Raw genomic sequence first — 22,569 nt, 5'->3', positions numbered from 1 at the left:
AAACATACATTTGCATATGTTCTTTCACAAGATGCATGTAGGGCTCAAAAGTTACATAGTGTAGCTTTAACCAAATAATTATCTAAATATTGTTGTAGTAAAATTGCATTAAAGTCTAGCTCCATTCCAAAAATTGATTGGCCAGTTTCAATGAATTCTCAAATAAAATTATTTAAAAAAAAATTCTGTTTCACTTTGAAATACATCATATTACCCAAGTAAAATGGGTTTCAAATATCATTTTTTGCTGACTTTAAGAGTGTAATGTAAACCAGTAATGTGAAGGAAGCTGAAACTTTGACTGTAACAGCAAATTGAAGCCATGAGCTCAATGTCAGGTCTTACCTTTTGCTCCTCGCAAGACAAAGCCGAATCCCTCATTCTCTTTCTTCTGGAGCACAGCGTTCTTCTCCTCGATGATGTAATCACTGGGCATAAGACAGAGCAGGACAGTGAGATCAGACTCCAACACCATGCCTGTATGAGGAGCTCCACGGCCAGGCGGTGGGGTTTACCACCTGGACATACCCCCACAATGCTACTCTCCCTGATCCCCGTCCCACTCCAATGATGAGCCAATTAGGTTAAAAGCTCTGGCTGTGAGAGTGTGGACAATATGAAAAATATGAAAAATCTCAGGTGGAAGCTCCTGTCCTTCTGTTTGACTCCAGTGCAGCCTCTTTAACTGCATTAAGAGATTGGACAAATACTAATATCCAGCCTTCTATGCTATTAAATGAAAGGATAGAAATATGAGGGCCTTCAACTCTTTCGCTGTCCAAATCCAAATCCAAAAAAAAAAAAACCTTTAAAAGCCAGAAAAGTAAAAAGACAATGCCAATCCTGCAACCATGCCTTACAGTGCAGCCCATCAGTGATTAAAAGATGGGATGAGCATTCACAAAAGAGAAAGCAAGTCAGAGACACACAAAGAATCTTTCTCTATGGTGGTCTCTTCCCCCTATAACCATCCCGAACACACATACACACACACATACACGGTCCATCTGTCTGGATGCATGGAGATAGCTATCATCAGCGCTAACAGCAGGGACAAATCTGTTCTTCCTTACTCATGTGAGCCACAGTTACCCGCCTGTAGACACGATCAGCCCCCCGCCAACACACACATACAAATAGTGCACTTAGACATACAAAAATCACATTACTAACCTCACTGCTATGATTAACTGTGCTGTTCTACATTTACATAGCATATGGTGGACGCTTCTATCTAAAACGGTTGGCTTTTCCCGCTTGAAACTGTTCTGGGTTAAAGTAGACATGAAATGAAATGTCACCCTATCTATTTTCTAAATGAATGTTATTGATCTTATTGTGAAAGATTCATCCATGCATATGTTCAACTTTTAAAAAATTTGTTTTGAGTTTGTAATTTTTATTCAAAATGCCATAACTGGATTTTACGGTAAAGTATGCCAGATGCCAATCATTTATTCCGCTTAAAATCTGCCCTTTCTTACAATCAATAATCCGTTCCACTCTTATGTACGTCACATTACGGAAGGAAAGATCTGTTGTAACTTACGTTTTACAGCAACTTTAACCTATAATCCTGAGTTGATCTTGCGTCATGTTGTATATTTCACCTTGCTGGGTTAGTTCATCCTGAGTAGCTAGGTTTTAAAATTTCAAAAAGTACATGTGCAAACCCTGAGTTAACAGTCTTATTTGCATACTTATGAGGTTAATAAGATTGACTAGACTGTTGACTGGACAATTACAGCATGTGATGCGCATGCAACCTCACAAACCAATTTAACTGCTTGTTATCTGCAGAAATAATACATGTAAATCCTTTCTGGTTGTCTAAAGGGATAGTCCACCCAAAAAAGTCTCAGGTTATGACTGAAACCATGGTTCCCTGAGAAGGGAACAAGATGCTGCGTCTGACATTGACGTTATGGGTAACGCCTCAGCGTGACTGCATCTGAAGCATGTGTGCAACTATTCCAATCCTGATTGGTGCAACATACCACAGAAGCTAAAGGATACCCAGCATCACATAGTTTCTGGTTTGAGACTCTTGACTTTAGAAGCTGCTCCTGGTAGAAAGTAGCTGCTCCCAGAAAAAAACTCCTGGTAGAGTGGGCTCTCACAAGCAGAGGCGAAGGCAAATTGCGTGCCTCGTAAGCTATAGATAGCCTCGATAATCCATTTACTGATAGTCTGCTTGGAAGCTGAGGAACCCTTACTGGGCAAAGCAGACAGAGCTTCTCTTGGTCTTCCAACACAAAAAGAAGAGGATGAAAGGCCTGCAAGATCATAGAACATGCAATATTTGTAGGTACTTTAGGCATGTACCCCAGTCTAGGGTGTAAGATAGCTTTGACTCTACCCGGGGAAAAATCTAGGCAGAAGGAGGTAACTGACAGGGCCTGCAAATCTCCTGCCCTCTGAAGGGACTTAATCACCAAAAGAAATGCCATTTTTAGTGTTAGGAATTTCTCAGATATCGAGTCCAGGGCCAGGGACAACCCTTCCAGCACCATGGCCAAATCCCAGGCCAGAACTATCACGTGAACTGCAGGCCTCAACCTCAGAGTGCCACGAAGGAAATGGGTAATTAAATGGTGCCTTTCCAGAGACCCATCGCCTAATGGTGCATGGAAGGCAGCTATGGCTGCCACGTAGACCTTTAGCATGGAGGGGGATAAACCAGCAGAACAACACTCCTGAAGGAACTCCAGCACTGAAGCCACTGGGCAGTTAACTGGGTCAAACTGGTGCTCTCTGCACCATAAAGTGAAGACTCTCCACTTTAGGGTGTACAGTTTCCTCATGGAGGGATCTCTAGATTTAAAGGCAAAGTTCACCCAAAAATGAAAATTCTGTCATCATTTACTCAGCCTCAAGTTGTTCAAAACCTGTATGAATTTCTTTCTTCTGCTGAACACAAAAGAAGATATTTTGAAGAATACTGATAACCAAACAGTTGATGGGCCTCATTGACTTTCATATTATGGGAAAAAAAATAAAAAATACTATGGAAGTCAATGAGGCCCATCAACTGTTTGGTTATCATTATGCTTCAAAATATCTTTTTTTGTGTTCAGCAGAAGAAAGAAATTCATACATGTTTGGAACAACTTGAGTAAATGATGACAGAATTTCCATTTTTGGGTGAACTGTCCCTTTAAGGATAGTCTCAACAACCTTGGCTGAGAGACCATAGTTAAATAGTTGGTCCCCTTCAGGGTCCAAACCCAAAGCTTCCACATCTCCGGGCCAGGGGTAATAAATTGTGCCCCGGCCTGTGATAGAAGGTCCCTCGTGACAGGAATCTGCACGGAGCCATCCAGGAGAGGTTCATTAGGTTCAAAAACCATAATCGGGCCGGCCAGAACAGGGCTACCAAGAGAAGGTGGTCCCCGTCCTGGCGTATTCTCTCTAGAACTCCCGGGAGCAGAGCGATTGGAGGAAATGCGTACAGACGCAGCTTTGGCCACATCTGCACCATGGCATCCAGCCCCTCTGGAGCTGGATATGTTAGGGAAAAGAAGAGGGGACAGTGTGTCATTTCCACTGATGCGAAGTCCACTTCTGCTCTTCTTCCAAATCGACTCCACCACCTTGGGGTGGAGTCTCCACTTCCTGGGCCTCAGCCCCTGCCTCAACAGGGTGTCTGCTCCCAGTTTACATCCCAGGCACCCGGGGATGTAAACTGCTCCCAGGAAGAGCAGCTTGCCCTGAGACCACAGGAGGATCTGGTGTGCAAGTCTGCAAAGAGGGCGCAACCCCTGATGTTTTATGTATGAGACTACTGATGTGTTGTCTGTACAGACAAGAACATGAAATACAGCCCCTCGAAAGTAAACTCATCCCAGTGTCTTTTCAAAACTGTATACATTTATTTCTTCTTCGGAACACAAAAGAAGATATTTTGAAGAATGCTGGGAACCAAACAATATTGGAGACTATTGACTTTGTGATTATGATTTAATGGGGTAATTATAAATTAATTTATGATTGGCTATCTGATGCTAAACAACTTGCTGTAACATTCAAGCATTGCATTGATTCACAATTCAGGTCTTTGGTAAAGGGTTTAAAAAGACATTTATCCAAGACATAACTCGATACAGTGATTTTTTTTTTTTTTTGACATGGATCAATTTGTGTTCCTTGGGAATCAAACCCATGACCTTGGCGTTGCTAAGGCCATTCTCTACCAGTCAAGCTACAGGAAAAGATATAAATTTTATTACAGCAAAATCTATATCTCTAAACACAGCAGTTAATTTATAACACCCATACCATCTAGAAATTTGTTTTACAAACAGAGCATAATAAAGCCTTTGTGAACAGCTGCTTGTAGAATAATTACTACAAAACAACTAAAAACTGTCTATGTGATCACATGGGACCAAAGCAACGACTGGTGTCTGTATCATCAACTATTAGAAAAAAAGCTCATCTCACTCTATCTCTCTCTCGTACCCCAAGGGTCTTCATCACTGATGCATTAGGAGTGACAAGAATCTAATTAAGCAGTGGAGAATCAATTAGATCAATTACAGATGATTCGTGTCGTTAGCGCCTTGGGTTAACGGAATGCTCTGTCCTACAGAACAGCAGTCACGCCTGTGATAACATCAGTGTACGGTCGGGCGTCTGGAACGGGTATTTGCTGTGGATTTGTTTACGAACAAAATCCCAGACAAGACACATTAAACTGGGACAGTGGAATATTTGGGTTGCACTTCCCATTATCTATTTAATAAATACATAAGTTATCACTTAGAAAAAGTAACATAGAACAATAGCTTTATATGATATCTCGTTCCTTACAAGAAAGTACTGTGGTAGTACTATAGCTGTATAATATATATATATATATATATATATATATATACACACACACACACACATACATATATTAATATATATTCATACAGATACACACACGTTACTATATATACAGTATATATAATATATATATATATATATATATATATATACACATATTGTAACACTTTAGCTCCCCTTTAGGTCAATAAGGTCCCATTAGTTGTTGTTAGTTAATGCGAACAATACATATTTATTGATCTTTGTTAAAGTTAGAATGAAAATACAAATATTCATGTATTCATGAAAAGTTCATGTTTGCTCAGGTACATTAAACAATATGAACAGATACAGCTTTTGATTTTAATAATATATTAGCAAATATTGAAATTACCATTAACTGAGAAGATTTGGAACTATTTTTCATTGTTAGTTCATGTTAATTACTATAGTTAACTAATTTTAACAAATGAAACCTTATTAAGTGTTACTAAAAATATAATAATAATAATATACAAATATAAATAAATTTGAAGATTTGAAGTAACAATATACTCAGTAACAATACCATGTCCATTGTTGAAAAGAGCAAGTATCACTTAAGTACTTACGTGAGAGTGCATGACAGTTCATGTACATTGTCTGGGTTGTCTTATGGACAATTTCCGTCATACAAAGGCATTGAACATTTCAAATATTTGTTATCCACTTCCAAAAACCCTCACAGTCAAGTTCAGCTAATCTAGTGCCTAATGATAATTTGATGAGATAATGAAGTGTGAAAATGAATATAATGGCCATTAGACCTCAGGAAGAAGGTTTCCTGTAGCGCTGACTTCTTGTCAATGTAGTGCGTACAACTCCCTAAAATGATCTCCTGCGCCGAGGGGAACGCACATGAGCATGCTAGCTCCACATTGTCAATGTCATGAAGCTAAACCTCGGTGTGGCGTCTGATATTCACATATAGCCTAATGAACACTAGCGAGAGGCGTGAAGAGGGGGTTGACAGCACACATTTAACTTCAGCCAGTTAACCTGCTCTCCGTGAATGTGTCTGTGTGTTAGCTCTTCACAGATATGTCAGTGTTTGCTAACTCAGTTTAGTGCACTTAACAGTGAAGCTGGACATAGTTCAGCACACTTACATATTAACATTTACACTGGTAGACAGGTACTGGTAGACTTAACATATTTTTGCCAGACATAACTAATCACAGTCTTAGCTGGTTTAAGCAGGTCTCCCAGCCTGACCAGCTAAAGAAGTAGTCAAACCGCCCAAAATGCATGCAAAAAGTATTAATGGGGTTCTATATTGAACCCTATGGTTCTTAACTTATTTTTATGGAACCATTTATGTTAAAAAGGTTCTATATAAGGAGTCTTAAATGATTGCATAAAACTTGTGTTTAACGGGTTATTTCTAGTGATAAAGTATGTTTACAAGCTTAAAGTATGTTTACAAGTGAAATTAATTCATTAAACTAAATCCATGATATATGAAGTGCTCGACAGAACCCTTTCTATCTTTTCTTCTAAGAGTGGCAGTCTGCTAAACCAGTTATAACCAGGCTTGAAGACAAGCTAAAGCATATTACAGTTTAAAATTGATAAGCAGACTTGTAATATTAGCTGAATGTTGTTTGGCACACTCACATGCTAATATTTACAGTTTAAATTGATTAGCATACTTCTAAATGCACCTTGAGTTTCGAGAACATTTAGAGAATTTCAGTAAGGCGATGGTCTTTTCATTCATATCTCAAATTGTGAAATCGATGATTTTAACAGTCTGGGAGAGGCTTCGTTTGTCTTGTGTGTTTAGAGTCTATTTCTCTGATACAGCACATAATTGATTTGACTGGGTGCAGTTCTTTAAGCTGCTGTTCTAGACCTGCTTGCTGTTGTTGAGCAGCTTGGCAAGAGAAGATGAATAGAGTAAAAAGTATCAGTTTGACAGAGAGACTCCGGTAATTAATCCTCTCTCGCTCACTCTCTCTCTCACTCTATTCTCCAAGTCATCTTATCCCCATCCTCCTTCCCACATCAATCAGTATTTAATTTCAGAAACACTTTTCATTACAGTTATCAACAGAACTGACTAAAATAGCAGTAACAAAAACTAGCCTATGTGTTGTGCTAGCTGCCGGTCACATAGGGAGAATGTGTATGCAATCATAAAGCATAAATTGCTGCATAAGCATGATAAACTCTGACCGGCAAATTTGCATATTGAAAAGACATTTTACCAACATCACCAGATGGCTCATTTTGACAGCTTTGCCGGTTACAATATTCAAATTGTGTACTACTTTTGTAGTCTAAAAGTCTCCAAACATCAAATGAGAAACTGCTTGAGTGATGTTGTGAGAAACTGAAGTAGATGAAGAGAAGTAGATAAATAGAATAATATGAATTTAAGTATTATATATATATATATATATATATATATATATATATATATATATATATATTATTTAATGGACCAGAGCAAACATGAATTAACAGCGAACAGTTGTATTTTCTATTAATTAATGTTAACAAAGATTTATAAATACTGTAACAAGTGTATTGCTCATTGTTAATGCATTAACTAGAGTTTTACCAAGTTATTATTATTTGTTATATTAGCGCATGCAAGATCTTGTTGCTCATATTCGTTGGTGGGACAGAATTAACTTTGCATTCTTAAAATCTAGCGTGGACACCAGTTTAAATACAATATATATTATTTATAAGTAGATTTACATATTCAATTACACTGTAACATTGAGCATAATATAAAACATGACCTCTCATTTAATGGCATGTGCTCATTGTTTTTTAATATTACACTGAGCTGTAAATTGCAATTTAGTACTCAAGTGAATCAAGTGCTTAAGCAATTATTTTTTACTTTGAAACACACAATGAGAAACAAATGTGACTGTTTAAATTAAAAGCAAATATGAGCGGTAAAATACGAAAACATGATGTAATATATGAGCAGCACTGGAGTGTGTTGACAACCTCTATCCTCTAGATGGCAGTACTAGACTCAATACTACAAATTACTGACTCCACTGAGTCAGGATAACTGTCTGGCGATGCTCTGTCTCAGGTTAGCCTTGAACTACTGATCATCAAAATGCCCATATATTAATTAATCATGCATGATATGTATACATTACCTGTATGAGGTAAAGTTGTCGTAGGAGCCCACAGTGTAATGTCTGAACAGCCTCTTAGTTCGATCCTCTCTCGTCTCTGAAAGACAAACATGACACATATTAACATGCATTATCAACCGTATTTATCATTTTCAATGCCATTTATCATATTTGCATTGCATTTCAGAGCCGACCAAATGTCTCTAATCAGACTTGTGTGAAAATGTGGGTGTTTGTTTGTGTGCGAAAATGTAGACAAGCTTAATTAAATGCATAGGCAAGGTCAACTGTATGTGTGTGTGTGTGTGTGTGTGTGTGTGTGTGTGTGTGTGTGTGTGTGTGAGAGAGAGAGAGAGCGAGAGCGGTCTCGTTAATCCAGTCAGAGGGTCTGGCTAATAGGGATGGTGTCTCAAGCCAGACTAGATTTATGTGATTGGACTTTGGGCTGGAAATCAATGCACGGCTCCCCTACAGAAGGCCAATCTGCTGACACACATATACACATATTCACATTCACAAACTAACATACACAAACACACCCAGAGAATCTTATAAACAAGAATCTTACAAACATTTTCTGGCAAGAACAGACAGTCAAGCACATGCATTTCTTTCCTAGATACAATAGAAATTGTTACAGCGGTTATTGAATTACACTTTGCTCTCTGTGTTATTGAATTCAACATGTCTTCCCTCTCTCTCTCCCTTTTCTTAATAAACTCAGTGACCCACTTGCTCTGGTCTGATTACTAATGCATATTTCCTCTGTCTTTTCTTCCGTCCCCTGTCTCCACTTCTTCCTGTGTCACACTGTAGTATTCCCTGTGTACATGTCTCTTCTTCTCCATTTGACAGTCTGCGATGTGTCTTGCAGACTGTGCCAACATGAGTGTGTTTAAAGGAGCCATATTATGATAAATCAAATTTTCCTTGTTTTGAAATTGAATTCAGTATACTATGAAACTCAACATTTTCTCCCATATATATATAACATGCTTTAAAAAATACTGACCTCAGTTTTTCAATGTTGTGTCTTTTGTATAATTCCTTAACTAAATCTAAAAATCTGCCTATGCTTACACTTCAGTCACTTCACTGAGACTAATGTGAATTATATTTATATACTATTGACAACTGATTACACTTACAAGAGAAATTATTAGAGCAACAGAAAAGAGAGTGAGAGAGAGAGAGAGAGAAAGGAAAAGCAAGAGTTACTTCTACTGACTCTGTGTCCTATTCTGTCACCACAAAATTGAGAAGTTAAAGCATGCATTAGCATTTTAATGACTTGAAGGCAAGAAAGGACACACAGATCAAATTCACAGGAGAGAGAAAGAGAGAAAGAGAGTGCAAGAGAAGGAGAGAGAAAGAGGGTGATAAATAAGCATCACTATTACTAATGCATATAGGAATTTGAACAAACACCAAACAAAAGCATTCAAATTTGGCACTGAGCTTGTGCTGCACAGTTTGTATCACAGACTTAAAGGATTCGTTCACTTCAGAATTAAAATTTCCTGATAATTTACTCATCCCCATGTCATCCGAGATGTTTATGTCTTTCTTTCTTCAGTCGAAAAGAAATTAAGGTTTTTGAGGAAAACATTCCAGGATTTTTCTCCATATAGTGGACTTCAACAGTTACCAACGGGTTTGAAGGTCCAAGCTGCAGTTTCAATGCAGCTTCAAAGGGCTCTACACGATCCCAGCCAAGGAATAAGGCTCTTATCTAGTGAACTGATGGATCATTTTCTAAAAAAAAATAAAAATTACATACTTTTTAACCACAGATGCTCGTCTTGAAGTCACTGTATGGAGAAAATCCTGGAACGTTTCCTCAAAAACCACAATTTCATTTTGACTGAAGAAAGAAAGACATAAATATCTAAGATGACACGGAGGTAAGTAAATTATCAGGAAATTTTAATTCTGAAGTGAACTAATCCTTTAAGAATGGGCTAGTGTGACTCAGACCCGTATGAAACCACCCACCACTCAGTACATCCTAGCATTGCTACCACTTACTTTTATTCAGAAAATGTAAACACATTAAACACTGTAAGAGGTTATATTACATGCTTTATACCATACCATATTAATAAATATATATCAATATAATATAAAAATATTAATAAATTACAAATAAATTAATTTTAAATTAAAATTCGTAAATTAAAAAATGATAGATTATACGTCGGTCCTGGAGTGTCGCTCTCCTGCAGAGTAGGGGTGTGATTGACAAAAAATTATATCTCAATATTTCCTGGACTTTCGTCAAAGATTGTGCTGGTACCTTGGGAGGTTTAGGAATGCCATGGACAGCTGACTCCTAAAGTTTTTGTTATTCTTCATATTCTGTGTGGTGGTTAGTTCGCAGCAGTGACAGAAATTAAATTTTCAAATACGTTTATATTTATTTTTACCTTGTATCTGCATTTTTACCTTTATAAGGGCATTTTTCTTACATAATTAAATGATGTCTACGCATAATTTATTATTGATTCAATTAGAATAATAAGACACTATAGGGCTGTTACAAATGAAATCAGTATCAACTAAATCCATCTTTGCAATGCAGAGGAAACCCAGAAGCTGCATCTGAAGTGGCATTTAGATGTATTTACACAGACTGTTTAATGTAGCTCAGAGGTGACATAAATGCATTTAACCTGCAGTTAGAAATGCATAAATAAAATAAAAATAATTTTGATGTTTTAAAAATAAAACGTTGATATATTAAATGATTTTAAAATTGAAAGATACTTTAAATGTGAAACTAAAACCACCAGTAGGTGGTGCAAGTCACTGTTAATGAGTGAATCATTGAGTCATTAATTCAACTGATTCGTTCAAATGGCTGATCATTCCAGGAACAAAGCCTTTGGCCCTGTCCCAAATGGCACCCTAAACACTCACGGCCTTCCTACGAGCCCGCACTTTCGTGACGTAACGTCGCTTTGACTGTCGGGAAGAAGTCTGCCGTGGAGCTCGCACCAGTGCGGGCTCAGCAAAAGTGCGCATCGAGGGCGCATATCGGCCGCAAAGGGGGCGCTCGCGAGCACCCTTCTGAAGCCTAAAACTGACAAATGGGACACCCTACGGTCTCGTGGACTTAACGGACACGCGCACGCGGCAGCCATTGTAAGTCCACAAGACCGAGTCACTGAATCATTCATTCAACCGATTCGTTCAAATAGAAACATCGCTGTGTGTTACTCAGAGATGCAAAACAGTTCTGCTGTGGTGAAATAAAGCAAAACAGGCAATATTGTGTCTAAAATGTAAGACACTTAATATTTACTTCTTGTTTATTAAACTGTTGTATAAAATCAATATCACATTTGCAATCGTGCTGTATAAATAACTTACTTGATAAGTTCACAAAAAATCTGCAACTCTGTACTCAAGGACTGTGCAAAAATGAAATCAACATATGGACATGCATGTGTGTGTGAGTGCATTTGTTATGTAGTTGATTACAAGGGTCCTCGCCATCTGTGTCCAGAGTAAGAATAATGCAATCATTTATCATTCTCACAGGAAGGAGGGAGAGAGAGAGCGAAAGAGAGAGAGAGAGATCTGAGGGCTATATGCTACAATCATCTGTCAAATGACAAATAACATGAACACACTGTATATGAATCAATATATTATCTGTTCAACAATGGAATATGTTGATACAGTCATTCATGTCATGTGAACGACCATACAGGCAGGATCCGGAAATAGGATTCAAAGATCGTGAAGCACAGCTGAGTCACATCTATTCCAGATGGCTAAACGAACAACTAGACCATTTATTCCAATATAGCGGCCAAATAAATGCAATCCCACACACACATACACCAGCACTGCCTCACTGAACTCGTAGTGAGATAAAAAGGCTGCCAGAAAAATTAAGAGTAACCTGAAAAACACTCTTGCATGAGGTAAAATTATACACATCCATACAGGACAAGGAGAAATAATCAATCAGCAGACAATGACTTTTCATCATATTTTGGAAGTAAAAAAAGGCTTCCTGTAAGTGGAGTGACAGTATACAAAGGCCTTCAGAGTCTCAAAGCTTCATCATGGCAATTTGATGACATGATTAAATGATTGAAGCTGGTCAAAACCCCTCAACCAATCACCACGCTTCTGTAAAATATGCTCCTACTTTAAACTAACAGTGCCATGAATGGCAGGGCCTCAGCGCCAGCAAGGGATTATGGGAACCGTCCATATGCCACAGATGGGATGTGGATGGCCAGAACTCAAACAGATGCTGCAATGAAAGCACACTTAAAGCCAAAAAGTCTAAAATGCAGATTTTTTTCTAATCAAAACAAATGGCAGAATAGATCAACATATGAGAAGCTGTGAACTGTTTTACATCTTCTATGTGAAAGAGGCATCGTGCCATCTTGAAGAGTTTCCCCCCAATCAAAACAGGAAATGACACTAACATTAAAACAGGAAAAAATAAAAAGATGATTTTGACCTTGTTGCATTATAATTGTCTTCATAGATGAATACAATTTGACTTTTATCACTAAATATATAAATAAATAACCAAACAGTTGACGGGCCCCATTGACTTCCATAGTATGTATTTTGTATTTATGTATTAGTATTTAAAAGGGTTAGTTCACCCAAAAATGATTTTTTTTGTCATTAAGTACTCACCCTTGTATCGTTCCAAACTCGTAAGACCTTCTTTCATCTTCGGAACACAAATTAAGATATTTTTGATTAAATCCGAGAGGTTTTTTTTATTTTTTATCTCCCATAGAAAGCAATGTAATTACAGTCATTCAAGGTCCAGAAAGGTATTAAAGATGTTGTTAAAATTGTCCATGTGTCTACAGTGGCTCAACATTAATGTTATGAAGCAACAAGAATATTTTTTGTGCGCAAAAACAAAACAAAAAAATAAAGATTTTATTCAACAATTTCTTCTCTACCCTATTAGACTCCAGTTGACGCAGTGAATGCAGTTCAGCGCTTCCGTGTTTACATCCAAACGCTGGCTCAGTATTGGCCGGCTCCTGTGTCATCATCACACGTATGCGTCACGGTGCACACATGAACAGTGTTGGCCAATACTGAGCGGGCTTTCGGACGTAAACACGGGCGCTGCACTGTGTTCACTATGTCAACTGCATAAGAGACTGACAGGGGAGAGAAGAAATTGTTGAATAAAGTTGTTATTTTTGTTTTGTTTTTGCACACAAAAAGTATTCTTGACGCTTCATAACCACTGTAGTCACGTGGACTATTTTAACGATGTCTTTACTACTTGAATGATGTTAATTACATTGCTTTCAATGGGGGATAAAAAAAACCATATCAAAAATATATTTTTTGTTCCGAATTTGTGTTCTGAAGATGAACGAAGGTCTTACAGGTTTGGAACGACATGAGGGTGAGTACTTAATGACAGAAATTTCATTTTTGGGTGAACTAACCCTTTAAGTGTACAACTGTTAATTGACCAAGTGAACATGATTATCAGCTGATAATCTCAAAATGGCCAAATACCTGCCGATTAATCATCTTGGCTGATAACTGGTCCCTTAAAAGTTGTGCTGTTGTCATATTTGTGTTGTAGTTGTACCTCTAACTTTCTTCTGCTGTGGATATCTGGTGCTGAAAGCGCTCTAAAGAGAGGCCGGACAACAGCATCCAAGTTCAACACACTACTGATAGATACATCATCTCTCTCTTTACCTTTCACTGCAATCTTTCTCTGCCACTCTGAACAGACATGTGTGATTTATTCTGCATGTGTCTGCCCTGTTCCCATCTCCACAGCTTACTGATACACTCTGAGTTTGCTTTCAGAGCTTCCTTTTTTTGCCAAAGGGGTCCTCCATCCAAACACACATCAGAGAGACTCACAAGGTTTAGAAAGCCATTCAAAACAGCAGAACAGAACAGACCAGGGATGGGCAGCTTTGGTCCTGGAGGGCCACTGTCCTGCAGAGTTTAGCTCCTAACCCAATCAAACATACCTGAACACGCTAATCAAGGTCTTCAGAGTAAAAAGAAAGCTACAGGCAAGTGAATTTTTATCAGGGTTGGAGCTAAACTCTGCAGGACAATGGCCCTCCAGGACCGAAGTTGCCCATCCTTCATGCAGACCAAGCAATTCATTTCAAATATATTAAATTAAGAGACTTTGATTTCTCAGTAGTGCTGAATAAAACTATACATATCTCTACTAACACACTCTTTCTTTGTCTGCTGCACACACACACTCATATGGTGCAGTAAATAGGTCAGATCAATGGGGCGGCAGGTCTCTTTCCACGCTTGATCAGAGTGTTCAGAAGTAGAATATCCGTTGATGCGATTTCGACATTACCTCACGCTTACACTCTCTCCCTCAATCCTCAACTCTTTTTTTTTTTTTTAATCTCTCATGCTTTTTTTCTTTTCTTTTCCCAGACATCTCTCTGTCTCTCCATGGCCTCTGGCTGCCCTGCACGGAGCCGACCCACTTCTTAGCGCCGAGATGAGAGAAAGGGTTCGCTGCATTTGACTGTCTCTCTCATGGCAAGCAGCCCATTTTTTGTAAGTCATAAGATGAGGATTATGAATGGTGAGACCTGAGAGAGATGAATCTGGGAGACTCAGAGGGAAGTAATCTTTTCTTTTCCTAAAACATACAACAGTGTTCATGAGCAGTAAGTAGCATTTCAGTAAAAGCTGTCCTATGTGAAGAAACTTACAGTACATTCATAAGGATAGTCCTACAATTTAGAGTCTTTCTCAGTGAAAAAATGCTGTTTTGAAACATTCTGCATCTGAAATGACTTTTCTGCTGATGTAACCAAGGTCATATGAGCAGAGAAAAAAAATCAATCAATCAATCAATCAATCAATCAATACCACATAAATCATAATAAAGAGACTTTAATGCCTACAGTGCCTAATCAGGCATAAAGCTTGCCACAGCGCATCGGCAGAAGTAATGATTATGAATGCATCGTGGAAAAACAGCAAGGAGATTGCTTTAACATTTTAGTTATTATTCGATAAACTAGTGTTTTTTATGTTTTCAGCATTCAATGATGCTGACTCGTCATCTCCGCAGTAGTGCACGCGCCTATTTGCAAGTTTCATACGGATTACATAACCTTATGTATTTTTTGTTTTCCATTTGAATTGGTTCATTTAAAAGTAGACATTTTGCTTTCTATATATATTTTTCATGTCTGTGAGGCAAGTTTACATGGAGTTTTAGTTCTTTCCTTTTCTTTTCAAAAAGAAAAGAAAAGAACTGTCTATCTCTGTGAACTTTTCAAGTTCACAGAGATAGACAGAGATAGACAGCAGAAGGTGCACCCTGTTTGCTTTCATTCTTTCACAAAAGCACAACGTTTTGTTGTTATTGTAAGTGCACACACATAAAAGTAGACTCTTTACAGATTCAAAAGATGTATTACTCTTATCTATATGACCAAAAATGACAAAGTATTTTAAGTGCATGTGATCGCACCGGCGCCTCCATGTTAGCTGTCATGCAGTAAGCGCACTACTATTCAGCTTCACACTCTGCACAAACAGTTGAATAGCGCACAATTTTCTAGGTTAACGCTAAAGTGAGCGGCCATGTAAAGTTGCTCCTACTTACATGTTTGAGATGATGAGCCATATTTGAGGTCGATTAATGATATGGGAGCGTTTGGATGTCCAGTCGTTAAAGGTGGCGTAAGTCATATTTTAAAAACACTGTTTGGAAGTTAGTCGGGCCGACACCAACAACAAACGCGTAGCCAATCAGCATTAGGGCTGTATAACGGTCGAGGAGACGGAATGAGCAAGAGGGAGATTTGATGAAAAACTGCAGAAAGAGAGATGAGACACAATACAAAAGAGCTCAAAAGAATATCACTTGAATGAAGGTTTATGACTGGGCAAGCGCTTTAGGACCCGCGTTAATATTAGAAAAGCTTTCCAGCGCTGAAGAGAGCTAAGCGGGAGGGCCTGAAAACAGACGTGGAGGCTGCTTTGATTCTGCTTCACATGTGAGTAACACTGGGTTTGAGTGTCATTGATTGTCTGGAGCTGCTGTGCTGTTGGAGACTAACAACGAACTCGTTTGTATTTACTCTTGTGTACTGTATTTTAATTTTTTGTGCTTCCTTGTCGTTCGTTCATCATCTGCGCTTTATTTTTCGTAAAGCATTTTGTTGCACGTCAGCTGTAATAAACAGACATCCACTCTCTCATTGCGTGTGTTGGAGGCAGAGCAATAAAGAGAGGGGTGTGTTTGTTTGGGTTGATTTCAAATATCAACAATGTCCAACAGTGTTTTTGAAAAATGGCTTACCCCACCTTTAATGATCTGTCCGTCACAGACTGCGTGACTTCGCCACTTCCTGTGGATTTTTTTTCCTGCGACTAATAAAATTTTGGTTGACTAAGCCTCTTCTCGTCGACTAACGGTTAGTCAACTATTAGGGGGCAGCCCTATAAGTTATATTAAAGGGTTAGTTCACCCCAAAATTAAAATTCTGTCATTTATTACTCGCCCTCATGTTGTTCCAACCCCGTAAGACTTTCATTCATCTTTGGAAGACAAATAAAGACCTTTTTTGATGAAATCGAAATGATTTCTGTCCCTCCATAGACATCTACGCAAACTGACACTTTGACGCTTCAAAAAGTTCATAAAGAGATCTTAAACTAATCCATATGAATTGAGTGGTTTAGTCCAAATCTTCTGAAGTGACTCAATCGCTGTATATGATGACAGATTGAATTTAAGCTTTACTTTAGGTATATTATTACTAGTGTATATAATACTACTACTAAACTCAACTTATTATTATTATTATATAAACTAAAAATTATTATTATTGGTATTATTAACACTAATAAAAATAAATTATGGAATTATGGAAATGAAATCCACTGTAATGCTGTTTCATATTGTCTTTAAAAGCCTGTCCTCAACACTGTATATACAGTATGCATGGTTTTGAGTGTGTGTATGTGTGCGCATATATAGAAGTGTAACCCTGCCAAAAACCAGGACTGTTATCTTATCAGATATATTGTCATGGTAACTCTGGAGGCATGGCAACACAATAATACACAATCACCAACAGCGGCACCGTGAGCCCTGGGAATGAATTCTAACCTCCCGAAAATGCATTAGAGCAGATTACAGGGCTTCATTTGATTCCACGCTCTCACCTTCGCCTGCTCAACAGTCACACTGAGCCAAACCTGTCTAACCTTCAACACATCTGATCATGTGATATATCTCATTCAGTTCACTTCAGATTGTGATTTTACAGCACAGGCATACAGACACAAACTCATTAGTGGTGAGTATCACTATTACGATTGCTCATAGGGATTTGTACAAAACCCCTAAACTTATTCAACTACAACGCACAACTCATCCTGCATCCTCTTTGCTACAGATGTGAATGAGATCTCAAATCATTTGGCTTAATGGGAACCAGTGTGCTATTACTTTTGGAAGCAACTTGGCTCACAATATTGTTTACCTTACGAATGTCAATCCCAGAAAACTCTTGGACTTAAGCCATATCTATAGCTCTTTTGACTTTGCAACCATGCAGAACACCCTACAAACTACCTTGCAATGCCTTAGCAATCACTCAAAACACCCTAGCAACCAATATATTAAAAAACATGGTTAGCTTTGAACAGTCATGCATTTTGTACAAATAGTTGGCTCTGTTACAAAACTTTTCTTACAGGATGAAGCAAGGTTAAACATATGCATACATATTCACACTATCCTATGTTTACCATGGTAACTATCTCTGGGTAGTATGCAAAACAGCCACCGTACGTACAGTGAAATCACATTTAACCTGCAGAAAAGAAATGAATACCATGAAGGTTAATTTAATGGAATACATTCATGCTGTTTTCTCACTAACTTCCCTCTTACTTACTGTACTGATATCTCTCACTCTTTTATTCTCCTTCGCTTTTGAAATGCACATTTATTCATTTGGCAGAGGGTTTTATCTAAAGTGACTTAATGTACATTAAAGGGTCATGAACCCCCCCCTGTTTTAGCTTGGTCGTTCACACCTCTGAGCTGGAAAACTCTGTGAAAATGGGCGTGTAAAGCTCTGGAAAAGTGGGAGTGTAGAGGGGGGGAAGCGAGGAGAGAACAACCAATGAAACAGACCTACAACACACTCATTATACAGAATAATAAATATTAATATACGAGCACGGAGAAAATGACAACAAACTCCCAAGCACAAGGGAGAAATGTGAAAGAATATTTAAAAGGGCTAAAAATATTTTCATTACATTTACGAGCACTACAGTCTCATGATAAACGACGCATAGTTTAACACAGAAAGAATAAAGACAATAGTTACTTTTTTCGATCTAAATCAGTCTTTTGTCTATCAGAATAATCATGTCATCGCGTTCAGACACCACTGTATCAGTGTCCAGTTTGCAAATATATTTCATTTGAAGATGACATGATGAAATATGTGTTCATACACCGTGCTGGTTCATGTTTGGTGCAGGAGAGTGTGTGAAATACATCTATAAAAACTTTAAACATGGATACTTTATGCTGTATATTAGATCTATGATCCACATGGCTAGTGTTGTTAAACTCATAACTCATAACAATAGTATTTTTTCATGTGTTCGTATTCAAACTCCATTTCAGACTGCATCGCGGGCAAAATACAAACAACACTCATGTGCTACTGTGCTGAGGGAAACATACACACGGCTCGCGTGTCCAAACGCAGAGGTGAATGAACAGCACTTTTGTGACATTTGAATTCTCCGCTGTAATGCGATCTCATGCGAACATATTTTCCATTTGTGCTGGTGGACAACAGCAAAACAAACCACCTGCACCAAAACTTCAGCTCTGGTCGCGTCGCCAGAAAACGCATTTTTGTGTTGTAGCACTGAGGAAAAGAAGCACCTACGACCCATGTCTCTGAATGACAAGAGACAGAGGCAAGAGAAGTGATACTTCCTCATGCATAATACTGCAATTATAATCTTATGCATACTACAGCGCGGTGATTGCATTGAATGTGCTTTTTGTCATGAATAAATGCAGAACGCTCAAAACTGTTGCCCTTAATGGAGCCAATCAGCACTCCGGATCTTGCCGGTAGTACACGATGACGTCAGATTTTGTGACGTTGCTCCAACGTTTGTGACGTTGCACCGGAAGACAGAAAATGCTCTGAAAAATGTAAAAATAACTAATTTCAACTTATTAATAAAATTAATGAGTACCTTTGTACTCATACTTTGTATGAGTGTTTTCTCAATGATGTGCAACCTATACATATCTGTTCACAGCTCAAAAAATGGGTTCTGGGGTTTCATGACCCTTTAAGGACATACATTTTATTAGTATGCATGTTCCCTGAATCAAACACATGACCGTTATAATAGCTTGGGGTCAGTAAGATTTATTTTTCCTAAAGAAATTAATTCAAGCATCCATTAAATGAATCAAAAGTAAGAGTAAAATATTTATAATGTTACAAAATATTTCTATTTCAAATAAGCACTGCTCTTTTGAAAGAATCCTAAAAATGCATCATGGTTTCCATAAAAATATTAAGCAGCACAACTCTTTTCAACATTGATAATAATAAGAAATGTTTCTTGAGCAGCAAATCAGCTTATTAGAATGATTTCTGAAGGATCATGTGACACTGAAGACTGGAGTAATGATGCTGAAAATTAAGCTTTGCCATCACAGGATTAAATAACATTTGTAATTATATTATATAAATTTATCCTGTTGTCATGAACTGCTGGGAGATTGCTGTTGAGGATCCAAATGCAGTAGTTTATCGAAAGTGTAATCCACAATAATGTAATCAAAAACAGGCAAAAGGTCATAAACACAGGGTAAACAATTCAAACCAGAACAGGGCACAGGAACAGGGTAAAAACCAAAGGACGAGAAACCAAAGGACGAGAAACCAAAGGACGAGAAACCAAAGGACGAGAAACCAAAGGACGAGAAACCAAAGGACGAGAAACCAAAGGACGAGAAACCAAAGGAACGCTCAGAAATGCAGTATGACACTTACAAGACTTCGCAATGAATGACAGAATGAACCAGGCTTATATAGGCAGGGGTAATGAGCTAATGAGACACAGCTGAAGACAATCATGGATGATGAGACCGGGCAGTGAGTTATGAGAAATGTAGTCCTTGACTGAGTGGCAATAGTCTGGGGTAGAGTGCCCTCTGGTGGCTATCAAGGGCACTCTAGCTGGCAATCATGGCACCTATATTATATTTGATCAAATAAATTAATTATAGCTTTGGTGAGCATACAAAGCTTTAAAAATAAAATACAGACCGCTTTTAAACGATACGTATATTGCACGCAAACACACACACTGTACAAAATAATATTTTATTATGACACTTTTTTTGATACTTTTTATATTTTACATAAATTTATGTGTATTTATTAAGGCTGCCCCCAAATAATGATTTCCTTAGTGGACTGTTAGTTGTTCATAATGCATTCTGGGATTGCCTTTTCTGCAAAGAATACATTCGACTTTGTCTAAAGCAAGATATCTAGTATTGTTAGTTTTCCTACTTTTCAGAACAGCCTTCACATCAGGAGTGCACACATTACTAATGTCTTAGCATGCTGCCTCCGTAGGTAGCTCACTTGGTTTTGGAAGAGAGAAATTGCCTCTTTTCCCCTCTCTTCCTCTGTCACTGTCTGTACTCTTTAGTCACAGAGTCAAACACTTCTCACCATGTGACTGGCAATCCATTTGACAGCCCCGACTGGGTCTGACATATTTTCACTGAGTGACAGTGATACCAAAGACAATTTAACCCCCTGGACTGTTTTTAGCCTCAATGAAGGAGAAAAGAATGCACTTTAAAGCATCTTTTCTATGCCAAACAATTAACTTAAAAATAACTGTGACTGGTGATTATAAATACACTTATATATGATTTATAATATCTCATTCAATACCAAAACCATATTTAAAAACTGTTAAATCTGTACTTGTTAGAATAACATGTTGTTAGCTAAGCAACATACTAATGCCACACTCAATTGGAATCAACTGAGATTGATGTGCAGAGTGTTCCAATCAGATGCTTATGAGGTTCTATTTCGGTTAAAATACTCCCTAAGAAGACAGCTGAAGTAGACAGCAATGTACCGCAACTGGGTTTGGAACAGAGCTAATGTGTAAGAAGCTGAGATAAGCAACATACATGCTAATCGATACCTCTGACACAGCACACACCAGAAACCTACAACCCTCAACATAGTCACATACAGTACTGAACACTAGCCATGATCCCATTGGGGACATGCAGGAATAAATACTTACACTGGAAATTTTAATACTAGATTGACGTCTGGGGCTGTATTCACAAAACATCTTATGGATAAAAGTAGCTCCTAACTTGCCAATTTAGGAGAAACTCTTTTTTTTTTTTGCTCTAAGAGTATTTCACAAAACATTTTAGCGCTAAAACTAGCTCCTAAATCTGTGAAAAGTTAGGAGTAGTCAAGAGGACTCCTAAGTCACAAAGACCAAATCACAAACAATCCTAAAACGGTAACACTAAGCGTGTTCTGGGTGGTTGCTGGGTGGTGCTATGGTCTTCTGGGTGGGTACCTTACTGGCCCAAGTCAAAATAGTCCACCCCCAAGTCTCTATGATATTTAGTCTTTAGTCTATGACAGTGATTTTCAACCGGTTTGGCCATGGGACTGACATTTTCCCATGGTCATTAAGCCGTGACCAAGCTTTTTAGGAATTTTAGTACATTTATTTCTTGAAAATGGTTGACACACACACAAGTACCATCCCACTGTACTTAACATGCACATGTGTATGTATACACCGATCAGGCATAACATTATGACCACCTTCCTAATATTGTGCTGGTCCCCCTTTTGCTGCCAAAACAGCCCTGACCCATCAAGGCATGGACTCCACTAGACCCCTGAAGGTGTGCTGTGGTATCTGGCACCAAGATGTTAGCAGCAGAATCTTTAAGTCCTGTAAGTTGCGAGGTGGGGCCTCCATGAATCGGACTTGTTTGTTCAGCACATCCCACAGATGCTCGATTGGATTGAGATCTGGGGAATTTGGAGGCCAAGTCAACAGCTTAAACTCATTGTTGTGCTCCACAAACCATTCCTGAATCATTTTTGCTTCATTTTGGCAGGGTGCATTATCCTGCTAAAAGAGGCCACAGCCACCAGTAAATACCGTTTCCATGAAAGGGTGTACATGGTCTGCAACAATGCTTAGGTAGGTGGTACGTGTCAAAGTAACATCCACATGGATGGCAGGACCCAAGGTTTCCCAGCAGAACATTGCCCAAAGCATCACAATGTCTCCACTGGCTTGCCTTCTTCCCATAGTGCATCCTGGTGCCATGTGTTCCCCCTAGGTAAGCAGGTAATTTCCTTACACATGCACCCGGCCATCCATGTGATGTAAAAGAAAACGTGATTCATCAGACCAGACCACCTTCTTCCATTGCTCCGTGGTGATGCTCACGTGCCCACTGTTGGCACTTTCGACGGTGGACAGGGGTCAGCATGGGACCCTGACTGGTCTGCGG

At 38.4% G+C, this 22,569-nt stretch overlaps 1 protein-coding gene across 6 annotated transcripts in view; it reads right to left on the bottom strand.

The window, feature by feature from the left end:
• The window catches only part of shank3a (SH3 and multiple ankyrin repeat domains 3a), a 323,981-nt gene that overhangs the window by 24,623 nt on the left and 276,789 nt on the right, over positions 1-22,569 (bottom strand). For all 6 annotated transcript variants that reach the window (XR_007926184.1, XM_051870260.1, XM_051870263.1 and 3 more), the window contains 2 exons: positions 7,980-8,055; positions 346-428 (listed from right to left, as the gene is read on the bottom strand). Coding sequence is in view for 5 of the 6 variants with exons in the window: in XM_051870260.1 (XP_051726220.1) it covers positions 346-428; positions 7,980-8,055 (159 nt within the window). In the remaining variant the exon portion in view is untranslated. The remainder of the gene's footprint in view (positions 1-345; positions 429-7,979; positions 8,056-22,569) is intronic.

The sequence above is a fragment of the Ctenopharyngodon idella genome, chromosome 18 (genome assembly GCF_019924925.1).
Source record: "Ctenopharyngodon idella isolate HZGC_01 chromosome 18, HZGC01, whole genome shotgun sequence".
In the NCBI taxonomy this organism is placed as follows: domain Eukaryota; kingdom Metazoa; phylum Chordata; class Actinopteri; order Cypriniformes; family Xenocyprididae; genus Ctenopharyngodon; species Ctenopharyngodon idella.
Note: the sequence above shows the minus strand (reverse complement) of the source record. Positions and strands in the feature narration are given on the sequence as shown.